This window comes from Gadus macrocephalus, chromosome 21, assembly GCF_031168955.1.
Source record: "Gadus macrocephalus chromosome 21, ASM3116895v1".
In the NCBI taxonomy this organism is placed as follows: domain Eukaryota; kingdom Metazoa; phylum Chordata; class Actinopteri; order Gadiformes; family Gadidae; genus Gadus; species Gadus macrocephalus.
In genome coordinates this window covers 14,848,687-14,873,015 of record NC_082402.1, presented here as the reverse complement: position 1 = coordinate 14,873,015, position 24,329 = coordinate 14,848,687, and the positions used below count along the sequence as shown (strand labels likewise).

The window sequence follows — 24,329 nt, the reverse complement described above, 5'->3', positions numbered from 1 at the left end:
TTGAACATTTACCACTTTGCAAGTCTTACCTAGTCCCGAAACCACGATGCCACAGAGGAATAAAATAACGTTTCATCACACCATATTAGGCTACTGCGTGGGTAGAGTAAAAATTGGATATTGACCAACCTTTCCAAAGACTTAGTGGAAAAAAAAGAGGCAAAAATGAAAACAGAACACAGTGGTGATTATTTAGCCAACTGAACCCATAAATGCTGCATATAAAATTAGGCGCTCCTCCACTGGTTCAACCCCTCCCTTCTGGACTACTGCTACTGACTTCTGTTTAGGGTGCCTGGGGGAAATACTTGGGTTAGTTTACAAATTGTTCATGTAGTGCCCTCTAAAGGAAAGTTATTTATAATATTTCAAAGGCTGCTTCATTAAAAGCTAAAGTAATAAATGGATTTTGTGAGGGAAGGAACACCAGCAGCTTCTTCAGTGAGTGACGGATTGGTCTTATTTTCTGTTTGTCGTTTAAAACGCGCAAAGGAAATACTAGTAGCGTTATGTTGACCCCTGGTGGTAAACATTGAGAATCACATAGTTTAACAGATAAATATTCTTTTTAATAAAGATTAAAAGCCCAGACGGAATCAAGAAGAAAACAATTCAATATCTACTAGGAAATCATATATACTTTAATGCCAATATAATACGTTTATTTTCCAATCAAGTAAAACATTTAAGACACATTAAAAATCCATTCCAAAAGATTCACAGAAGTCAAAAAAGCAGTATACTTATATTGGGGCTAAAATGACAAGTGATATGCACATCAAATATTTCTTTTCACTCAAAAGCAATCAGTGCTTTGCTCTCCACATCTCTGAGAGAGAGAATCTGACGAAGGCAAACACTGCCTCCAGTCACAATGAAAAGAACAACAAAAAGATTAACAGAATGGTGAAGGGTACAGTCAGTAGCTACATGGAAGTATCTGCAAGTCAATGCCTCGTTGGAATCAGGGCCTCTGAGACCTGACCTTCCAGTAAGTCTGTTTACGTTCAACACCAAGTGAGGTTAAAAAATGATACTACTTTATTGAAGAGGATTAGGGCCACTCATTAAAAAAAGAAAATCTGACTATCGTCTCAGAAATGTGACTTTTTTCTCAGAATTCTGAGATTAAAGTCAGAACTCTGAGAAAAAAGTCAGAAATCTGAGATTAAAGTCCGAATTCTGATTTTTTTCCTCAAAATTATGAGAATAAAGTCAGAACCTTTTTTGTGTTTGTGGCTCTAATCCTCTTCTGTACAACTGAGTTTAAGTAACAAACGTTTTTTGTTTTTTTTAAGGATCTAAACAGTAAAAGAAAATCATTGAAATACATGGTTTCTCAACAAATTACAGAGCAGCCATCGAGTCAGCAATTGAGGTATATGAACTTGTTCCCATCTTTAGTTTCCATCTGCTGACCTAACCACACCAGAGCAGTTAGGAAGTGAAGTGGCAATTATGTTTTGGCCTTAAGTAGTCTACGTACCAGCTGACGAGCTAGCACCTTTGTGGATAAGCGGACAGCAGAGCAGCCACATTAGAAGAGAGTCCGGAAGAGTGAGAGAATTATTGTGGTCGAGAAGTGGTTTGCATAGAACTTGCCCTTTCTTTTTGTATGAACTTTTTTGTTTGGTTTTCTGTTTTGATTTTGTTTGTATTTATTTATTACAACTTTGTTTCTAGAGGAGGGGGTAAGCACTTTTCGCTTTGGTGATTTGACAACTGTAACCGAACATGCACTTTTTAAATCAGCAGGGCTTGAACCTGCAAACGGTTACTGGGTCTGTAATCGGTCACCACAAGCTGATTCAGTACACTGAAAAGGTGGGACAACAGAGAGGAAGAGGACAACAGGATTTATGTTCAAGTCCTCTTTCAACGTCTCTTTTGATATCGCAATAAAGATTTTAATTTAATTAGACTTAATGACTTCCAATAGATGTCGCCACCTTCCAACCAGAGAAAAGGGGCTGCGACTAAATGCAAATACAAGAATCTTAAGGCATCACAACTTTGTTTCAAAGGCATTCTGAACGTGGTTGTTGGACACGCACACAGACGCCATTTTGGTCCGTGAACAAAAAATCAGGTTTTTAGCTTGGCCCAGCTGGGGTAGCTTTAACTAACCTGATTGTGCGGTTTGTTTAAGAATGTTTGATGCATACGTATCAAACCGGGTCAGAATAGTTTCTCCTTCTCTAAACAGAACAGACGTAGGTAGAGGTATATCACAATCACAAATGTCTGAAAGATTTCCCTCCCCCAACACCATGGTGAGTTTTCACAATCGCTCAAGGCCCAAGATAACTTGAAGGATGACATAATTGTGTGATTACATCTGCAGCATCCCCCCCCCTTTAGCTTCTGGTACAATCAATAACGCTGTATCTATAGAGAATGTGTCTTGGTGACCCAATGCTGATGAGCGAACACTAACAGGGAGCGTGAACAGGAGGTCGATCAGTAGTTATAGTGAGTACAAAGGTATTGCGAAACAGTGACTTCCATATTTGTAACTGTATGATTCTGTTTTTTCGTACGCGACACTGTAATAGTATATACTTTATACCGTTTGAAAAATAAAGAGACCTGCAACGTCTCCATCTTCTGCTGAGTGTGAAATGTAATATTGCAGGCAAATCCTTAAAGAAAAACAATCCATCCTTTAATCTCATCAGTTGCAAAATAAAAGCACTATGATAATATTCATCTTAATAAACATCATTTGAGATGGATCTCTAATGCAACATTTCTATTAATACAATATTCTATTTTTGTTATTTTTCATGTTAAATGTTAATAATGCCACTCAAGAGAAAAAAACTACAATTGTAGTTTTCTCCAGAGAGAAAGGGGCACCTTCCCCGGACCATGTGACTTGTGATTAGTTAAGGTTGTCAAAATGGCCGGGGGATACCATCATCGTCGTGGAGCTCTAAGATGAGTAAGGAACCCTATTTTGCAATAGGGTCAGACAGACAAACACATAGATAGGCACTCCTTGTGCGTATGAGTAGTACAATCCTATTGGTTATGTCCACCGTCTGCCTCCTCGTCATGGTTGTATTTTAAGATGTAACGAAGAAGAAGTGATGACACAAGCAAACAAAACCAAAAACAACAGTCATCTTGTTCGTTTTTAAGTGTAAAACGATTTTTCTTTCTTTTAACAGCCTTAAATACACGTCTAGAATACTCCACGTGTTAACTGAGTTCCAACCATAGACTGCATCCATTGACCGCTAACGGTCAGACAGAGTGTAGCCCTATCTGGCACTGCACTGGAGGCTAAAGTTTGGACCGTTCCTCGTCTAGGTCCGAGTGAGGCCTCGTGCCACCCAACGCTTTGATTGGCTGTTTGCTTTAGTTATTCTATTGTCCTCTCTGAATGGCACCTATGAACTCACCAGCAGCAACACAATAAATAGCTGAATGAAGGAGTGTGGAATAGGGGCGGGTGTGGCTGTGTGGGAGGTAGTAAGAAGTTCTGTTGGAATAGTGAATATGAGGTAGGTTTTTGCTGTAAACAAAATCAAAGAGTTTTGCAGTGAAAGTGAAAAAAAGAAATACAATGAAATGAAAAAATAATAATAATAAAGGTCACCAAATCTGGAGAGCAAGACCAGGGAGAGTGGCAACCCTCAAAACACACAGTCACACACACCTCAGTAAAACAAATCCTACAGTTCATACAAGGTCATCGACGTAACAAAACCGTAAACAGATAAAATGTACGGCTATGTATAACTCAAGAGGTAGTTCCTAATATCAGTTTGTGAATGGGTTATACGAGAGAGGTCATCAGCTTGTTCAGTCAGTCTGTGGTGGATGACTTCCAAAATAATAAAATACACTTTTTTTTTGGTTAATTCCCTGAGAACAGTTCATCATCCTGAGAGGAATAGTGACTAAAAAAAAGTGAAAATACATTATAAAAAAGAAAAGAAAAACAACAACTAAAAAAGCATGTAATTTCCACAGAGATTTCAGTGTGAGTTGTGCTCCTGTGTTTGATGCTTAACCCCTTTTTCTTCTCGACTCTCTTTGTTGTCATGACGCATTGGTGGGATTAGATTTTCTTTTTTCGCACGCACACATTCAAAAAGCTGTACATTCAGACAACTGCAGGGCTGATCCTCCAGCAATAAGTCCCTCTTACTCTGAAAGAGTACGCTAAGCGCCTTCAACAGAAACATCATCCAAACTCTTTGGTACAGATGCATACCTAAAGGTGTTGGTTGTCTACTAGAACTAAGAACACACAAGCAAGTTTGATATCATCATCATTATCATCATCATATAAAGTCATTGATTTGTCAGAACATTAAGACACAGCTCCGAAGTGACCCATGGGCGTGAAACTTTTGTAAGCAGTTAACCTCAGAGGAACTCTTTCACATTCAATATGGTCAACATGGAGAAGAGTTGTGTTCGTTCACCACTATTATGCGCCACACAAAGCCTTTCAAGTTGGAAAAGCAGCTAACTTCTCTGCCACCCGGCCCCTTACATCCATCCTCTCCTCTCTCTCTCTCTCCCTAGCTGTCATCTGGTAGAAATATATCATAAAATGTTGAGCGATGCTATCCGCTCACACATCGTAGGCACAGATGGGAGGAATGCACACAGGAAGTTGGCCAGGATCACATGATAGTCGGCAACAGACGGCGCTATGCTTACGACGTAATGGTAATCGCTGTGTTCGCATACGGTGATCTGGCAGCGCTTTGTGGGCTGCTTGTTAAAAGACACCAGAAGTTTCCTACATTCTCCTTGTCGTCACTACTTGAGCGGTCGCACATAATCCCCCAGGATCTCGAGACGTCATCGTTCACGTGGTGTTTTTGAACTGCGAGGAGCGCTCGGCATGTGGTAGAGGTTTGACTGTTGGACTGAGCTCCCTGGCCACACCACAGTGACACAAGGCCAGGTGGCACGGTTTTTGGGTGGAACACAAAACAAATCTTTTGTCTCGAACACAGGTAACAGAGGATGATGTATGATTTACTTAGATATCAAATATGATGTTAAGATAGCACCTGTGTTTTACCTTTAACATTGAACTGATAATTATACAAAAAAGCATAATAATTTGTGGTTAGTGTCAAAGGGTCAAAAGGGTTTAGGATTATGATAATTGAAGACATTTTGGGGTAGAATAACTAATGGGTAAATATAGGGCAATAACAATGAGTTTTCTATTTTAAAAGTTATTTTTATAGCTAAGGGGTTAATCAAATGCCCTACGTGTGTGACAAAAGGGCCATATGCAATAAATAGGGCTATACATTAATTAACTCCTTATATATGAATTACTTAAATGTTAAATATTATTTTACATTATACCTTGTTTGTTTGGGCAAATACTAATGACCTAGTGGTGTGAGTTCAGGGTAATGTTTTTTCTACTAAATATCCAACGTCAAAATTGTATATATGCTAATCGTCAACTGAATTACTGGACAATGTACTAATTTGTGATCTAAACTAGCTGAATAAAATAATTATCTAAAGATGGATCTATCTATGATTATAGTAAACTGGTAGGTTAATAACAACCAAAAATTGAAGAATATAGGTTGTGCTAGTATAGCTTGTCACGCATGCACACACGTACCCACACACACACACGCACATGCACACACGCACTCACACACACACACACACACACACACACACACACACACACACACACACGCACGCACACACACACACACACAAACACGCCCTCTTTGAAACCTTTCAGTTCATCACTGCAACAATCAGTTGGTCCAGTCTATTTGTCTTCTTGTTAGAGGTATGTAGTCAACATTTACAATATGTTTAGACACGTTGGTTTAAGATCCTGCAACAAAAAATAGATAAACGGACAAAGATAACAATTCTTTGGTTGTGAATTGTTTCTAGCCTGAAAAAAGTGAGTCATGTGAACACTTCACATTTCTCTCGTTCTTGCCATTGTGCGCTAAGTGCTGGATTGGATGAACCCGGTGGATTATTGAATGATTTTGGAACGCAACCTGACATAATTTCTGCGTAAAACGAAGGGTTTTAAGTGCTGGATTGGATGAACCCGGTGGATTATTGAATGACTTTGGAACGCAACCTGACATAATTTCTGCGTAAAACGAAGGGTTGAAACTAAAATAAAGTGTTTCAAATGGTCGACATCCTAGGTCCAGTGGGAGGCAGGAAAAATAACACCATTTGAAAAAGAAGAAAACCAAAGACAAACTGTTCCTGCCAAGCTGAAGCGATTCAAGAACACAATTGAGACGCTCAGCAGCTGCCTGCGGTCAACACTCCAGCGACAGTGGTTGCCATAGCTGCACTAGACCTCCCCGCAAGCCAATCACACACGAACACGCATTCAAGCACACATGTTCCCGGTACGGTGGTTGCCATTACGGCAAGGTCATACATTTTTTTGTTCAAAAAGTAAAACAGAATACATAAATAAAAAAAACAATAAAAACCTCCCAATTTGTTTTCCCAGTTGTGAGGTAGTTGAGGAGGGGGAGGGGCCTGCAGTGTCCTTAGCTGAAGGACTGGAAGGGAGGGAGGCTGGGGGCTCAAATAGGAAGGTCCAGAGGTTTACACTCAGTTAAGGTAGAGGGTTGGGGAGGGCGGTGCAGATTTGGGGGGGGGGGGGTGTATGCTTTTTGGGCATATTCAGGATTTCTTGCGTCTCCGGCTGGTGGCGGGGCGCGGCCGCACGCCCGGAGCCCCCTCCGGAGAGTAGGAGTGGGAGGAGGAGGAGGAGGTGGAGGTGGAGGAGACGCCTCCTCGCAAGGAGGAGCCGGGGCGGTGGCCCTCCTCGCCCCTGGCCCGCTGCTCCTCCTGCTGCTCCTCCTGCTGCTCCTCCTCCTGGCCCCCGGGCGGGGCCGAGGTAGAGGCGTGTTCGTCCTGAGATCCGGGGGCCGGCGCCGCCGCCTTGTGGGGACACAGGGCCACCATGTGGGCGATGCTCTGGCAGTAGTGGCACTTCTTTGGCTGGGGGGGCAGCCCGCACTCCTTGGCGTGGTGGTCCAGGCCGCCACAGTTGTAACAGCTGGGATGAGGGACAGGGGGGAGATAATGCCTTCTTTTAATGAAATTCTTTAGCACTGCATACAAAGATTAACAAATAAAACCAAAAAATGGGTGTGTTTTCGTGTGTGTGCGTGTGCATGCAACGATATCCTGCACTAGCTGACAGCTACCACTAGATGGGACTATGACACACGATCCTGTTCAAGGTACATGTGGCGGATAACGAAAGTCAATATAGAAAGGAGAGCCCTAAACCGTTCTCAGTAACTCTGTTTCTCTTGTTGCCGGACCTTTAAAACCTGAGCGTAAAATGCGTCTTGATATACGATGCTAGCGACTGTACCAAAATCAAAGCTTTGAAAACCTTAAATGTTTTACGTTATTAGTAATAGCAGTGATATTATTATCAATACTATAAATAATATGAATAAATAATAATAGTAATTATTATTATTATCATATCATTTTATAATTTATTATGTTTTATGAAAAAACACATTTAATCAACAGATGTCATCCATGTACGTTCATCATGGACTACTGCAGTGTATAACCGTGACCTCCTATTGGTTGATGCACAGTCTCATGCGACACGCCCATATCTCTACGTATGCGAGTCCAGAGCCACTCATTCTTTACTGACGTCGTGCTCGACAAGACGTCTTGTCAGCGCTGGCCTCCAGCAGGCGCTGGCTGAGGAAACAATACACCAGCACCCTTGTTCCGGGGCCTGTGAGAGCGTTGAATGGGGCCCGCGAGAGGGCCCGAGGTGGAGGAGCCAGGACACACCAGCACAAAGCTACAGAGGCGGGCGTTGACAGTGAGGGCAGCTCTGTTGCCAGGGCTGTGTTGCTTGTTGTTGTGCTATTGGCTGCTTTGCTGGTTTAGGACAGGCAGAGTTTGATATTGAGACGAGCACAGTGACATTTTGGATTTCAAAAGAAATAGTTTGTCAGGAGTATCTTGTTTACAGAAGGACATCTGCCATTATTCTAAATGTTCCTTACAATCGATAACATATTAAATCATGAAGCTGAATAGGACAGGTCTCAAAGCTTGATTTTTTTTACGGATCCAGCCAGCGAATAAAACAAATTAACTAATCACAGCCGTTCATCGCCATGGTCACTGCTGTAGGAAACGGCGGAAGTAACAGTAGAGTTATGTTTCTAGTCACTGTCCCCTCACATCCATAGTGATATACTACATTCATACAGCTATAATTATCAGACCTTTTATAATCATTACTTATTAAATTATCTTCTATATCTAATAATCATGATCATTCATTCAGCAGTCAGCTCTCCAAACCAATGTGGGAGGTATTTTACAATTGGATTAAATAGAGAATCTCCATTATAAATGAATCCTCCAAATACAAAGGATATTTGGTTAAGGACGGGGCCTAAACCTCTTCACTAGGATATATGAGGTGGGGGGTATGGGTATTATTGAAAAAGCAGCATGTTGGCGTGGTAACTGATCATTTGATTATTTGTGAGGTGCCTAATGTAAAAGGACCATTAAAATGAATGCCAGCAACCTTTAAGCCGCTTTGTTTCTGTCTTCTCGTCTGCTCACTGTGTCTCAAACGGCTCCTCAATACCATAATACCTCAATGTCTGAATATATTTACGGATTAAAAGTGTGTTTTTATTTGAAAGGGTGCACTTGCATTATTAAGCTATTATAATATCATAACATCAGTGGCATAAAATGGTCTTAAAATGACAATGATAAAATGTATCTATCGCAATTATTTCTTAAAAATTATGTTGTCCAAAAAATTTAGTTATGATGACAGGCCAATGATTCCTGAATACATTAAGCTAGCATCTGTATCCCTCTCCGTTTTTTTTTTTCAACACGAGCATCACAGAAGTGCCGGTCAACCCAATCCCAACTTTATTGGCTTTAGTGTTTGACACAGCGGTGCTCCACTTTGATCAGTTGGACGTCACGTGCAGAGGACCCAGGGTTCACTTAATGAACCAACCCATGGTACTAACACTGGATCCTTGGAAGCAGATAAATGTTATCTACTGCAATGCTCAACGTTGTGGGAATAGAAAATCAATATTTTTGGAAAACGGCCCAGAAGTAAAAGTCAATTTTCCAGTTATAAATATTAAGATTGCATTGAAGATGTAGTTCAAATATAATCCTAACGATCTCTGTTTCTTATTCATAATTTGGCATTTATCGTGGCTTTGCCACAATAGACTGCATTGGGGCTTGATAATAGACACATGAATCTGTAGTCAGGAATCTGTATGGCTCATGCCGATGCAAGTAGCAACCAAACATTATTATTACGTTAAATCAGTATTGTACAGAGTCAACCACATGTATCAGCCCCTTATACTGCATTAGCTTCCTATTATTATTGTATCGCATCCTAAATCCTCCAAACTTTAATTTCAAGTGAGGACCCAAACGCATCTTGTGTATACCCAGCAGAAGGGATTTAAAAGTAAATTCTTCACAAAGCTTCCCAAAGTGGATCACTTATGTTTTATATTGTTAACCAACCTTTAAATGTAGTCTCTTTTCTACAGCTGTGAAGTGAACCCTTTCTTGACTAATGAAAAAAAAAAAGTGCTTTGGTTTTTAGTGCATTGGCTGGAGCAGTCAGTTATGTAACAGTTTGACCAGTAGGGGTCCTCCTAGCATAACAGCAGAGGACCCAAGAGGCAGTCAGAAGGCGACAACAGAGTGAGCTCAAGGCTGAAGGTAATTACGATACAGGAAAGCAAGTGCTTTCTCTGCAGCCATCTGTGCAACCAGGAGAGCTGCACTCATCAGTTCCATCCCCATTGTGAATCAGGGCACTACCGAAAGGACATTTCTTGTTCAAACCGTTCAAACCGGGGATGGAACAGTGTTGGCTGGATTTCTGCTACAGAGCTATCATGCCTATATTTATTTGTGACAAACATAGCCCGGGGACTATAAAGCCTTCTTCCTGTGTATATATATATACATATACATATGTATATATATATATATATATAGTATATGCCTGAGAAGGATCCTAGCATCTTCTTCCTTGGAATTCTGTGGGATCAGGACTGGAGGAGGGCAGCACAGAGCCCTTTCTGCCTCGCCACTCAGCCAGCTCCTGTGTTTGTTTCCCTTTCTCTAGCCACCTCCATGCGGCTCCCTCAGACAGATCCGAGCAAAGCACTCTTGGTGATTTTGCGGAGGACAAAGCGACTGATTGAGCCACCGGCGCACAGGGGATTGAAATGCGTACAAACCCAATCTAGCCCCGCGCCCTGTCCCCGCCCTCAATGTTAAAGCTGGCAAATTGACTTAAAATAGTGTGGAGATGGCAGGCCAAGTGCTCCATTCAATACCTTATTATGGCGCAGCATAACCATGGCAACAGGTATGTACTCTGCTAGATTGAATAGATAGAATCTATAATCTCTGCCTTGTACTCATAAATAGCTCACTGCAGTATGGAAGTGCATACAGCTGGCTCTCCTCCTATACCTTTAGGTTACTGCAGGTTTTACTGCTTCGGAGCGCACCACAAATGCTCTCATTTATTCTGCGTTGCTTTCAGGACATCCAGTGGCCGGGGCTTGGTCAAATTAAGTTCAGTTTATAAATAACGCCCCACCCAAATCCGATTGGTCATAGTCAGCAAGGCGTTAATGGCGGGCAGGTCCATCAGCGCTCGGCCACTCACCGGTCTCCCTTTGGTTTGCGTTTCTGCAGTAGGACCTTCCCCTTGGGTCTCCTCTCGCTGCCGGCGCAGGGCCCCCCGCCGGGCCCCGTCACCCGCAGGGACTCCAGGCCCTTGGAGGACTTCTTGTAGGTGAACTCCACCTGCTCGCCCTCCTTCAGGCTGCGGAACCCGTCCATCACTAGCTTACTCTGTTGAGGACAGAGAGGGGGGGGAACGTTGAGGATGACTTCATTGCAACTCTGAAGACTGACTGAGCTCGTCGTGTTTCTGTTTTGAATAAGGAACCGTAGCTCAAAATAGTATATCATATTATTATTAATATTGTTATTATCATGATTGTTGGGATCCCCAATATCCGAGTGGCTTTGGATAAGGAGTCTGCTCCATATGTATACAGCAAGGGGAATTGCAGAGCCCTTGTGGAAAGCTGAATGTTCTACGTATATTGTAAGGACGAAGGACCTTGTGTCATTATGTACATGTCGGAGGATTTCATAAAGGAGTAATAAACTCTGTAATGGCAAAAGACAATCCGTTAACATCATTCATTGCAATGTAGTTGTCGAGTCAAACTTAACTGGCTACCAAACGTTTACATTCTAAGAGGGAAATGTGTTAAGCTTAGACTCCTGTTGGACAGAACAGACAAGTAGGGTTTGCACACAGATAGATTAAATTGCAACCAATTAATGAATAACAGCTTTCCAATGGGCTCAGATGACCACATGCACATTGACATTGCAATTTCTCTTGACATTCATGTTGCACACGCACAAAAAAGGAAAACAGAAAAAATCTCATCAGAAAGAGAGGAAATTGAGTTTTAAGTGGCTGAGGCCAATGGCCATGATGGTACCGGCAGCGATGTAGTGAGTGTCTCAAAGTGGGTGCGTCATTGCGTTTAACCTCCCTCTCCCTCTGCTTACCGATCACACACACACCGCCCAAGCCAAACCTCTCCTACGCTTGCACCCGCTCCCCTCAGAACACGACGGCCAGCGGTCCGTGTCGGTGCGGCGGTGGGCGTGATCGATCGACTCTGGCGTGGGGCCGGGAACACGATGATGTATGTTTGCATTTATTGTACACAAACGGACGCCAGCGGCGGACACGAACTGCATACTGTGTCGTACCGTACCCTACCCGTCGTGACCTTCTTTGCAGATGACCAAGACAACGACACACACACAACCCCCCCCACACACACACACACACACACAATGCACAAAACCCTTCTACCTCGCCGCTGTATATCCGGACCTATAAATAACCCTGCAGGACCAGGAAATGCAGTATTGCAGCAGCGGCGCAAGACAGATATGTGGGAGACGTAGGCAGGGGGAGAGGAATGGTGGCCGATAAGAACTACAAGGCCCCCTTTGAGAAGAGAACAGCAGGGAGAAGATGCATGGGGTGATGTATGGAGCATGGTACACAGGACGCTTCACAGGGCCAGTGTGTGTGAGACGCCGACTGCAGAGGATACAGCCCAGGAGGGGGGCAGACTGAGAGGAGGGTGGCCCTCATGCAAAAGAAATGATCAAATGTAATTCAGGCAAATCTTACTCACTACGTAGTATAGTCATAGCGTGAAGGATTTCAAAAGAAAATTAGTATTTACCAGGGGACAATTTTTAAAAGGAAATTGTCAGTGTTAGCCCATATTAGGCTTTATCTAAGGGGTAGTGGAAACATCAATAGAAGTCAATCAAATTGTGGAAAATGGTGAGCCTGCCAGCACAAACGAAAATACTATTAATATAGAGGAACTTTGTGGAATAGGAGCCATGTCAAACATTGAAAAAGAAAATGTTATTGTAGCTTGACCTTTGTAGATGAATTGTGTGTTCAATCAATGGTGCTATTACTTCTATATCTACAGGTGAAGCCCTGACTAACAGAAACATCGTAATAGACGTAATAGAGAAAACTCATATTACCGGAACAATTAGGGAAATGTCTCTAAATAGTAATTTAGATATAAAAGATAATTTTGCAGAGAGAAGAAACGAAAAATAAATGGAAATTAACAGAATTTATCAGCAAATACTGTACATTTGTAAACTTGCCTGTACAGTATTTTAGTGCAAAAAAAATCAAATAGTTATTTAGGAAAACTGAATTGTCAACCACAGAAAATATTCAATAACAATTATTGCATTATTGCTAATTACAAAGAAAAATAAGCTTGTAATGTTTAAGTTAATAATATGTTTCTTCAACCAGTCATTTGGCAAATGGAAACGTGTTTTTATATGTCCTTGATTTTCTTATTTGAGCAATTAAAAAGGTTACAATATGGCTAACTCAAAGGACGTGACTATCCAATGAAATCCTCTCTGTTAAACATTTGAATGTTACAGAGATTCAGCTTTTAATAAAACCCATTTAATTAGTATAGAGTTTATCCAATAAAATAGTAGACAACTTAAGTGTGGATAAATATTTTGTGTAATTGATGGTTACTGATAAAAGTCTCTGAAAGAGGGATTATTTTGGATTTTTTATATTTTCTTAATAATTGTACCCATCATTTACGGCATACAAAAAGCCTATATCACCATCCCACATATTAAAGAAACAATTAATTTTATTGCAATATTAAGTGCAGTTTGTTGGTGCAGTGCAGTCAAAACTGACTACTGACAACAAATCTTTGAAATCATTTTTTTCAAAGCATAATTTAAAGAAGGTTGGCAATTATATACAAATGTTGAAAGGCAGTAGCATCAAAATTAGCACATTGTCTTTCTATTCCAAGTTTCTGACTTTTATGAAATGAATTTGAAAATGTTCTCACATATCAAACAGCAGTAAGATTGAGACTATTCATTAATTTCCTGAAATATCGTCCATGCAATCATTTGATGAAAGCTTGTTGGACTATTGATAGCTGACAGGTCATAGATTAATTTAGTCCATTTACTGTAACAAAGTTTGTTAAGAGAGGCGTCTTGTAGTCTGGTCTAGTCTATGGTTAAGGAAATTGTCCAGAAATAAAAAATAAAATAAAAGGTGGATTTTATGAATTTTTGTCTACTTGATAAGCCACCAAATCACGTAGTATATTTCAAGGACCCGCCTTTATGACCAGGTAGGCTGCATCTCAAGGGGACAAGCTTACAAATAGAAAAGCAACCTTGGCCTCATTATGCTGAACACTATAAACAAGACTCAGTCTGATAGATTCTAACACATAATATGTGAAAGATTGAAGTCAGCACGGATCAAAATGAGGAAATAAGCCACATTCGTCTCATTTGGCTGATGTTGATTCTGTCAGACAAGACGGATGAAGAAAAAGAAAAATGGAAGCCGGTATGACTGATAATAAAGACTGATGTGAGATTTGAGGACTAGACGCGGTGTGGACTACTGTTCTCAGATGAGGATCTCTAGGATGTGCGTCTCTAGAATACTCCAATACATTGCATTGGGAAAAGGCAGCGCGTCATAAGCAGAGTTCAGCCACCAGCCTCCTGCCTCCCGCCTTTCCCCTCTGTGTCTCCAAGGCAAAAAGCCCCACAATGCACCGCTGGGAGTGAGTCGCACATGTCCATTTGTCCAGCAGGGTAATGTGTAGCCGCACGTCAGACGTGTGTGTGTGTGCTACTGCTTTGGGCTTCTTTGTGACGTTGCCTTTGTCCGCGTGTTTCTTGGTGACTGACAACCGGGGCCTCTGCACAATTACGCAATAACACACAGCGTGTGGATTTCTTATTTTTCTCTTTCTGCGACCGTGTGGGCCCAACTTAACTGGCATTTGTGTGTGTGTCCGTGTGTGTGTGTGTGTGTGTGTGTGTGTGTGTGTGTGTGTGTGTGTGTGTGTGTGGTGTGTGTGTGTGTGTGTGTGTGTGTGTGTGTGTGTGTGTGTGTGTGTGTGTGTGTCCGTGTGTGTGTGTGTGTGTGTGGGTGCGTAAATACTTTAGGAATCAGAACCTGTAACCAGAGTGCCATCCTCGGAGTGATTCGGCGGGTGTCCTGGCCGGTTTCAGTTTACTGTCAGAGGTCAGGAAAGGGCACAGCCCAGGAAGAAAGGAAGAATGAGAGCTGGGAGGGAGAGAGAGGGAACGTAAGTCAGAGAGCAAGGATAGAGAGAGAAAGAGAGAGAGAGAAAAAGAGAGAGAAAAAGAGAGGGAGAGGGAGACAGAGACAGAGACAGAGAGAGAGAGAGAGAGAGAGAGAGAGAGAGAGAGAGAGAGAGAGAGAGAGAGAGAGGGAGAGAGAGAGAGAGAGAGAGAGAGAGAGAGAGAGAGAGAGAGAGAGAGAGGAGCGATCAGAGAGAGAGAGAGAGAGAGAGAGAGAGAGAGAGAGAGGAGATGAGAGAGAGAGAGAGAGAGAGAGAGAGAGCGACAGAGAGAGAGCGGACAGAGAGAGAGAGCGACAGAGAGAGAGCGACAGAGAGAGCGACAGAGAGAGCGACAGAGAGAGAGAGAGAGAGAGCGACAGGAGAGAGACGAGAGAGAGCGACAGAGAGAGAGAGCGACAGAGAGCGAGAGCGACAGAGAGAGCGACAGAGAGAGAGAGAGAGCGACAGAGAGAGAGAGAGAGAGAGCGACAGAGAAAGAGAGAGCGACAGAGAGAGCAAGATCACAAAATGGAGGAGGGGCCTGGAGACGGGGGTTGGAGATGGGTGGAGTTTTGGGGTGGAGTGGTGGGGGGACATGGAAATGCCTCCAGCGCATTCTGTTCAGCTCCAATGGAGGAGCAACTCCTGATCAGCGGTCGGACGGACGGGAGGGGGCCGGTGGGGGCTGGAGGAGGGGCGCGTGTGCAGGAACAAAACCCCCCATTTGATCAGGAGCCCCACAGGTCAGCGGTAGAAATCTGGGGGTCAACAGTAGAACCGCACGGCCCCCCATCATTCCCCCCTGCCATCCCACCCACCACCCGGCGCCCCCCCGCCCCACCCTCCTCCCACAGACCACCAGCGCAACCTCCCCTACCCCCCTGCAGTGGGACCACACCAGCGCACCACTGCTCCCACTGCCCTGATAGAGAGAGAGAGAGAGAGAGAGAGAGAGAGAGAGGAGAGAGAGAGAGAGAGAGAGAGAGAGAGAGAGAGAGAGAGAGATAGATAGATAGATAGATAGATAGATAGATAGATAGATATAGATAGATAGATAGATAGATAGATAGATAGATAGATCGATACGATCGATAGATCGATAGATCGATAGATCGATAGATCGATAGATCGATAGATAGATAGATCGATAGATAGATCGATCGATAGATAGATAGATAGATAGATATTAGAGGACTTCCTCACATTAATGACAAAGAGGACACGTTACTTCCCCAACGCTACACCAATGGTGGTGCTGCCGGACCGCACTGGTCCACAAGGGGGTATGGGGTTCAGGTAAAATTAGAAAGCATACCATCAACTGGATATAACGGCCGGAAAGAAAGATGAGGAGGGGCACCGGCTTGGCCGGAGCATATCAACCTGTGACAGGGTAATTAATCCCTCCCCGACCGGGACGTGTGCTGCTCAGATATATTCTATAGGTGTACAAGTACATGTCTATGTGTGTGTGGGGTGTATGTGTGTGTTTGCATGTGTGCGTCGATGTGTGTGTGTGTGTGTCAGCTATGTGTGCGTGCGTGCATGTGGGTTGCATGTGGAGGAAGCAGCGATCAATAGCGCTCCCAACATCCTGGCCAGAAATAGAGCTTCTCTTTATCAGGCTGTACCCTGGTACGCAAGGCCCCACCATCAATACAGGAAACTATAAGGTGGGGGGGGGGGGAGCATAGATACCCACACCATCCCCCCCCCCCCCCCCCCCCTTTCCCTGGCAACCACCACCTTGTTACGGAAAGTGTCATTATGGGATGTGCTTCAATGGCTTCCCTTCAATCTGAATTAACCCGCATGGAGCTGGATAGCACACTCGGGTTGTTAGTGAGCAAGTGTTTGTGTATGCGTGCGTGGGTAGGTACCCATGTGTGTTTGTTTGTGTGTGTGTGTGTGTGTGTGTGTGTGTGTGTGTGTGTGTGTGTGTGTGTGTGTGTGTGTGTGTGTGTGTGTGTGTGTGTGTGTGTGTGTGTGTGTCTGTGTGTGTGTCTCTGGGTGTGTTTGTGTGTGTGTGTTTGTCAGTGTGTGCGTTGGAGGAAGGTGGTGGTCCGTTGAACATGGGGCGATTAAGTCGTTTGATGAAGATGAACTGCTCAGTAGATTAAGTCAGTCCAGATCTTCTGAAATGGAGCCGCCCAGCAGCCTGTGAGGCTCATCAGGCACCGAGACACAGGAGCGGAAGGACCAGAAGAACCCGGAGTAACGACATCATACACACGCAGTGGCAGGCTGCCTGTACCGCCGGTACACACACACACAGAGACAGGTACCGCCGGTAAACACACACACACACAGACAGGAACAGCCGATACACACACACACATACAGCCCCACACACACGCACACATACACACACACACACATAGTCAACACACACACACAGACACACACACCTCACACACACATACACACACACCCACCCACACACAGGACATGCGCAGTGGCGCTGAACGACCGACGGAGGCGATCTGGTGCCGGGTCCCGGCAGCGACACCCCCTCGGCGCAACACGTTGCCATTAGTGGTCGTGACCGTTGACCCCCCACCCACCCCCATCATCAAACACTAAAAGCTGCCCCCTTCACTGCTTTTTTTTTTTCCTGCCTCAAATGAACAACATCCCGGGCTGCGGCGTATGACTGGGGCCAATCTGTGATGTGGGAGAGGAAGCACTAGATCACCCTGCTACGTTTATCAGCCGCACGGAAGAGGAAATGAACATGGGCCAGGTGACGGGTGATAAAACGCACGGCCGGCTAATAATTGAACCGATTCAAAACAGAGGCACCATTTGTAGAGAGAGAAAGAGAGAGAAAATGTAAAAGAAACATGAAGAAACAGAATCCATGTGAAGTAGATTACTGGGCGAATGGAGCCATAAATCAGTTCTAAAGAAATTAACCGATTAAGATGTAATGATTTAAACATTCTTGTGTGTTAAAAAAACCTACAGAAGCGTATGTTGCATTGAATACTTCTGGAAAGGAGAACAGGCTAACGAAAAACCTTCATATAATTTCGGAGCTGTGAAAGTTTATTTATTTTTCATATAATTAAGCAAAGAAATTAAACAGAAAAAACAGTGGCTGACTGAAAAGTTTAGATAAATGTTAAGATTTAGGATAATCTATCAGTTTCCTAACATAATGTACTGTTACAAATTATGAATATTATTATTATTCAGAGCATAATGTATTTATTTTACTTTATTTGTTTACTTTATGAAATAATTCTGAAATGGCTCATTACAAAGCTTTTTCCAAAATTATTATTAAAATGTGTTCTATTATGTTTGTTTTTTTACTTAGTAAACAATTACTTTTCTCTTAATTCACTTTCTTTGCCTTACTATATCTCTATCTCATTACCATAACCAATGTATTTTCTTAATTGCTCAAAAATACATTTTTTCACCCTTGGTAGCTTTCCCTGCTAAATGCTTTAAATAATCAGAATGTTTTCCTTTATATATTTACTTTCAATTAGGAAGTGTAAACCTCCTTTTTAATCCTAAAAAAAAAAAAGATTTTAAAATATATGATACTTGTCATTAGTAAACAGTGTTTTGTTTAAGAAATATGAATAATTTATTTTCTCAATAATCAATACAACAAATGGTACTAAATCTATAATGTCAGTTGTTTCAAATTAATGTTTAAAACAAAATATAAATTATTATTAACATAAATAAAAGAAAAAAAAGACTTGGATGATAATACAAAGTCTGTGTTTATGGACATGGACAAGACAGGGGATGGAAAGAGAGGGAATAACGTAACGTCGTAACAGCCCCTGAGCACGCCTCTACCTGCTTGAATTATTACAACATGAACTATCCACCCTATAAAGACAGACGACTGTGTTTAAAACAAACAAAGTAAAACAAGCGGCAAATGCAGAACCGTTCGTGACACAAATGTCAGAGTTTAAATAAAGTATTTGCAGTAGATGTGTCTGCGTTTCCTTGGAATGAAGTCCAAATGCATCTAAAGAGAAAGCCCAACCGGTTTGGCCCTGCACGGCTGCTACTCTGCGACCTCCCCAATTACCAATCATCTCCGCCGTATGAGCCAGTGCCTCAATAGGAAGTCACATGACCGCTCCTTCTTCTTTTGCTTTTTTCTGTGTGCAGATGGGAAGGAGGAGGGAGGTGGGGGGGCGTGTGTGTGGGGGGGGGGTGTACTATGTGGTGGGGGGATAGTATGGCTGTGGGGGAGACAAAGGCTGATACTAGCTATCTGGAGGCAGAGATGGGTGGGGCCTGCATGCCAAACGGTGACAGAGCCCAGAGGTTAATCTCGCTGGGGGCCCACTTTAACCTCACAACGCCAAGTGCACACACTCTGGGACCATTGCGTGCAGATGAAAAAAACACAAACAATAATAGGTTTATTATTTACAACTAAATCAGAACCCCCCAGCCCAAACACACACACACATCTACGCGTCAGTGTGAACAAACATACACTGTGAAACGAGGAGAATGACAAGGCAGCAAACTGCTCAAGGTTTGAAACTGATTACCGACAAAGGGCAACCCCCCAAATCATGCACTTCCACCCCCCAGACCCCCCACCCCACCCTCTGCATGCCTTTTTGTCTTTAAAGAAATTCCTCTTTTTAAAGAACGCCCGAGGAGAGGGCACCCCAACCCCCCCTGTGTCCCCCTCTCTCTCTCTCTCTCTCTCTCTCTCTCTCTCTCTCTCTCTCTCTCTCTCTCTCTCTCTCTCTCTCTCTCTCTCTCTCCCTCTCTCTCTCTCTCCCTCTCTCTCTCTCTCTCTCTCTCTCTCTCTCTCTTCTCTCTCTCTCTCTCACACACACACACACACACACACACACACACACACACACACACACACACACACACACACACACACACACACACACACACACACACACACACACACACACACACACACACACACACACACACACACACGACTCAAACTCAAACTGTCACCTTTAAACATGCAAATGTTCTATGGGTCAATAGCCCCGTTAGAGTTCAAATAAAATGAATACAAAATGAAAACAACTAAACTCTGCTCTTGAGGAGAAATAGCAGAAATAACTCACAAAGTCTCTTTCTCTCTCTCCATGTCCTTCTTACCTTCTCACTCAGGTCTTTTCTGTCACTCGCCCACCCTCCCAAGCCCTCCCTCCCAATGTTTTCCTGATCTGCCTGCTACTGCCTCCATTCAGCTACCCGTCTCCTCCTTCTCTTTCCTCCCTCCCATAGTGTCCTCTTCCAGGTTAAACTCCTCCTCTCCCTCTCCCTCTCCCTCGCTCTTGTCCTTATGCGCTCTCAATCGGATTAAATTCAAAACAGTGCATGGGAAACCAACTTTCACTTTGCCAAAGTAAGCAAGCAAAGAAGAAATAATAATATGTAGATCCATGTCTAATATATTTACAACTATATGTATATAGACATAACCAAATATTACATGCAAGCCTCACTTACATAAACTTTCTAGCTTTCGCTCTCACCCCTTGTACTCTCTCGCTGTGCTGCATTGGGAAGAACTAGTCTGTTTGTGATTCACAAACAGACTAGTGACCTTGCATTATATTTTCCTATGATTGATGAACCAGGGGAAAGACATTTACCTTGGTAAAACGTTAACTTACAATCTCTCTGTCTCTCTGTCTCTCTCTGTCTCTCTCTCTCTTCCTCTCTCTGTCTCTGTCTCTTTCTCTGTCGCTCTCTCTGTCATATCTCTCGCTCTCTCGCACTCTCTCTCTCTCATGCACACCAGCTTGTAAACAAGACACTCTATGCCTGATGCAGAAAAATAACACAAAAATGAACTTGTGAACTACTGGATTACCAAACACTCTATTCAAGAAAGAATAGAGGAATAGAGAGCGACCGTGAAGTCATAAAACTCGATTTTGGATGCTAGAGACGGACAGAGTTAACATAATAGTGTGTGTATAAGCCATTTTTTGTGATGTGTACAATTCTGCAAAGAATTAAAACAAACTATCATGCATAAAGGTTGAAGCAGCCAAGTCATGAAACGCAAGGATATTTTCCTCTCACGCAATACAGATCTTTGTGCTGGCATTGTAACATGTATGTGGCATACCATGTTACACACAAGCTACACCCAATGGAGTCTACCATGTTACTAGTCATAGCCAACATGCTCATCAATAAGTGTGCCTGCAAAATCTCTAGGAAGGAGAAACTCCATACGTAGAGAAACAAAATCACTATTGAACCCCTGCATTTGTTCTTAAGTAACAGTAGCCATCGATGCTACGTGACAATGATGCCTGATTTTGTTTTGTCTTCCCCCTTTATGATATCTCAGTGCATAGATAATCTACTCACTTCATAAGCATTCAACATAAAACCCAAATGGGAGGCATTTCATTATATTAAATACAAGGTGAACATTGCCTGATCATCCAAATGTTTTTGTGTGTGCGTGTGCGTGTGTGTGTGTGTGTGTGTGTGTGTGTGTGTGTGTGTGTGTGTGTGTGTGTGTGTGTGTGTGTGTGTGTGCATGTGACGGGTGTGTGTACATGTGATAATGGTATACTCATTGTGGATTTAACTCAATACATACATTACCCATGAATAACATTAACAAAAAGATCCATAGAACACAGAGAATCGCATCCGATAAGTTTAAATGTTTGTTTTGTAAGGGTTATTTATATTTAGAGCTTATGAATTGCAATGGCTGCTATTTTGGGAGCATCAGCATAGGAGAATTGTAATATAAGTTATTATAGAGCAAGTGATGTGTTGTCATTCTGGTAATTAATTCCAATCCCAATTTCGTTGTATAGGTGACTTCAATGACAATAAAGTCTATCTTATCTTATCTTATCTTATCTAATCGTAACTGTTAATGCAATAATTGATCATAATGGGGAGACATTGTTGTGTTTCAAACTGCCAAAGGGGTTCTCATGCCAGACATAGCAAAACATGTTTTCACTATAGCCTAGGTTGCTATATATTTAAGTTGCTTTAGGAGTGTTTACCACAAATCTATTGGGTCCTCTCAATATGGTGGAAATCCTATGATGCATTCTGATGTAGAACTACAAGTCGACTACATCGCAACGTAGCATCTCAATGACTACTATAAAATACAACTTCAATTTAGGAAGCTCGGGCGTTGGTTATCCTGTTTCATTATTCTCGGTTACGGTACATTAACGTTGATTTGCGTTTCTACATTAGTAGAACTCTCTCGAGTCCTCTCAATATGGCGGAGCATCACCAACGAAACCTCCCATGATGCATTCTGATGTCGGCCTCTGTCGGTCTACACCAGACGCTACTTTGGTCATGCAAGTAACCCTTTGAGTTACCCCTCATGGGTCAACAAACACGGGATAAACAACAACCATGCTATCCCTCAACGTCAATATATGAATATGAAACAAAGATTAAGACGAGGCCCTGTGCATCCTGTAGTGTAGACCCATGCACCGGCTCACATGGCGCGAGACAACCCAGAGGTTATTTCGTGTTTATTTACGGGTATATTTTCCTGTTTTCCGATAAAGTCGTCGGTTATAAATCAAGCGGGCGAGTTCCTGCGGCTAAAGGAAAGCTCAACTGAGTGCTATTAAACCCCCGTCTCCTCCTATCCAGAGAAAATTCAATCATGTCGCTTTACGGAAATGTAGCACGTCGTGTCCTCCTGTAGAAAACCGAATTACACACGGACAGTGTGAGTATGAGCAACACACAACACCCCCCTCTGGATCCACCCATGTGTCAATACATGGTGTGTGTGTGTGTGTGTGTGTGTGTGTGTGTGTGTGTGTGTGTGTGTGTGTGTGTGTGTGTGTGTGTGTGTGTGTGTGTGTGTGTGTGTGTGTGTGTGTGTGTGTGTGTGTGTGTGTGTGTGTGTGTGTGTGTGTATATAGTGATAGGATATCACTAGTCATACCTGAGTTATAGTGCGTTTAAAGGGTTAGACGACACATGTATCCAAACGCGGACTGCATTCATACAGCGCTTTTCTAACCAGTGGCCACTCAAAGCGCTTTACAATACTGTCACATTCACCCATGTTCACACACCGACGGCGGTGTCAGCCATGCAAGGCAGTGAGGGTGAGGTGCTTTGCTCAGGGTCCCCTCGACACTCAGCTAGGAGGAGCCGGGGATCGAACCAGCAACCTTCTGGCCAACCTGCTCTACCTCCTGAGCCACATGCCGCCCCTATCACGCAGATGATGGGCTCCATCTCAACCTCAGCCGGGACTTACTTGGTGGACGAAGACGTCCAAAGGAGGCTCGACGAGGCTCCCCTCGCTGCTAGTCATGGAGATAAACCCGAAGCCCATCCGCACGTTGAACCATTTGCAGAAGCCTGCCCCTGACACGCTCTGTGGACCGCCTCTCTCCCCTCGCTCGGGGGACTTGTCGGGGTCTTCACCGACACCTTTGCCCGCCCCTCCTGCAAGAAGGCAAAAAAAGGCCAATTAGAGAAGTTAGGTTTTGGGTTAAGGTTAGTGAGTGAAAAGAGAAAAGGTATTTCGCTTTGCGCGCGCAGTTCTCCACATTTAATGGACCGCCACTTGGACCATGGGGGATCCCAACCATCGCCAACATGTATCGCGTTGTTAAAAAAAAAAAAAAGATTAACCCCTGTAGTGTTCAGTGAGGCGTCCTGTGTGAGGCACATGGCTGTGTGTCGCCTGCATGTCATATCTTATAGCTCAAAAGTACTTTATAGCGTTTGACCCAAGGCGACGTTTGCTTTCAGTCACGCACACGCATGCTGCGGGGTGTATAAACCCAGGGAGTGGGCATAGGTCTCGTATATATCTGCTACTTCTCGTGTGTTAACAAAATCCAGAAGGCAGGTGTACATACACATGGTCCTTGTAGCCTTGCTTGGCAGAAGGGCTCCTATACGCTCTGACAATGCACTACATGAATGCAGCAAAACATAGTTCCCCACGCTGGCTACCATGGGCGTTTACACGTCATTGTAGCTTTACGTCCATAGCATTGCGCAATTCACACAGTAATGCGAATTTTCTAAAGGAAAAAGTAAAAATAGAGGAAAGAAAATAGAAATAATAGCAAAATAACCTTCGGCCATGTTTCCCCGCGGAGCCTCTGGAGCCAAGTTGCAATAGAAAGGCTTCCTCTGCGAAAACGGGCTGTGGTGGTCACCATTAATCCAACATCCTCGATCACATCGCTCACCAATTTAGCTCGCATGGTACAGTGTGCTTTCTATCTTTTGATATTTTGTCATCTCTCTCTCCTTCAATTTCTTCTTCACTCACACCACCTCTGTAGCTGACTCTCTCTCTCCTCTCTCTCTCTCTCTCTCTCTCTCTCTCTCTCTCTCTCTCTCTCTCTCTCTCTCTCTCTCTCTCTCTCTCTCTCTCTCTCTCTCTCTCTCTCTCTCTCTCTCTCTCGCTCGCTCGCTCGCTCGCTCTCCCTCTCTCTCGCCCCCCCCCCCCCCCCCTCTCTCTCTCTCTCTCTCTCGCTCCCTCTCTCTCCTTCTCTCTCATTCGCTCTCTGG

At 43.4% G+C, this 24,329-nt stretch overlaps 1 protein-coding gene across 2 annotated transcripts; it reads right to left on the bottom strand.

Moving 5' to 3' along the window:
• Nucleotides 1-2,643: 2,643 nt before the first annotated feature.
• LOC132449685 (protein lin-28 homolog A-like) lies at nucleotides 2,644-24,110 on the bottom strand. Of its 2 annotated transcripts, XR_009523631.1 has the most exons (5): nucleotides 23,888-24,110; nucleotides 23,056-23,246; nucleotides 10,730-10,917; nucleotides 6,107-7,051; nucleotides 2,644-6,020 (listed from the first exon to the last, which is right to left on the bottom strand). XR_009523631.1 is itself a non-coding variant. In XM_060041456.1 (4 exons), the coding sequence occupies exons 1-4, from the start codon at nucleotides 23,895-23,897 to the stop codon at nucleotides 6,673-6,675; spliced, it is 768 nt and encodes a 255-aa protein (XP_059897439.1). In that variant the 5' UTR covers nucleotides 23,898-24,110; the 3' UTR covers nucleotides 6,058-6,672. The 2 variants fall into 2 exon arrangements, 1 of the variants encoding a protein (XP_059897439.1); XM_060041456.1 differs by lacking the exon at nucleotides 2,644-6,020 and having other exon boundaries at nucleotides 6,058-7,051.
• Between the last annotated feature and the right edge of the window lie 219 nt (nucleotides 24,111-24,329).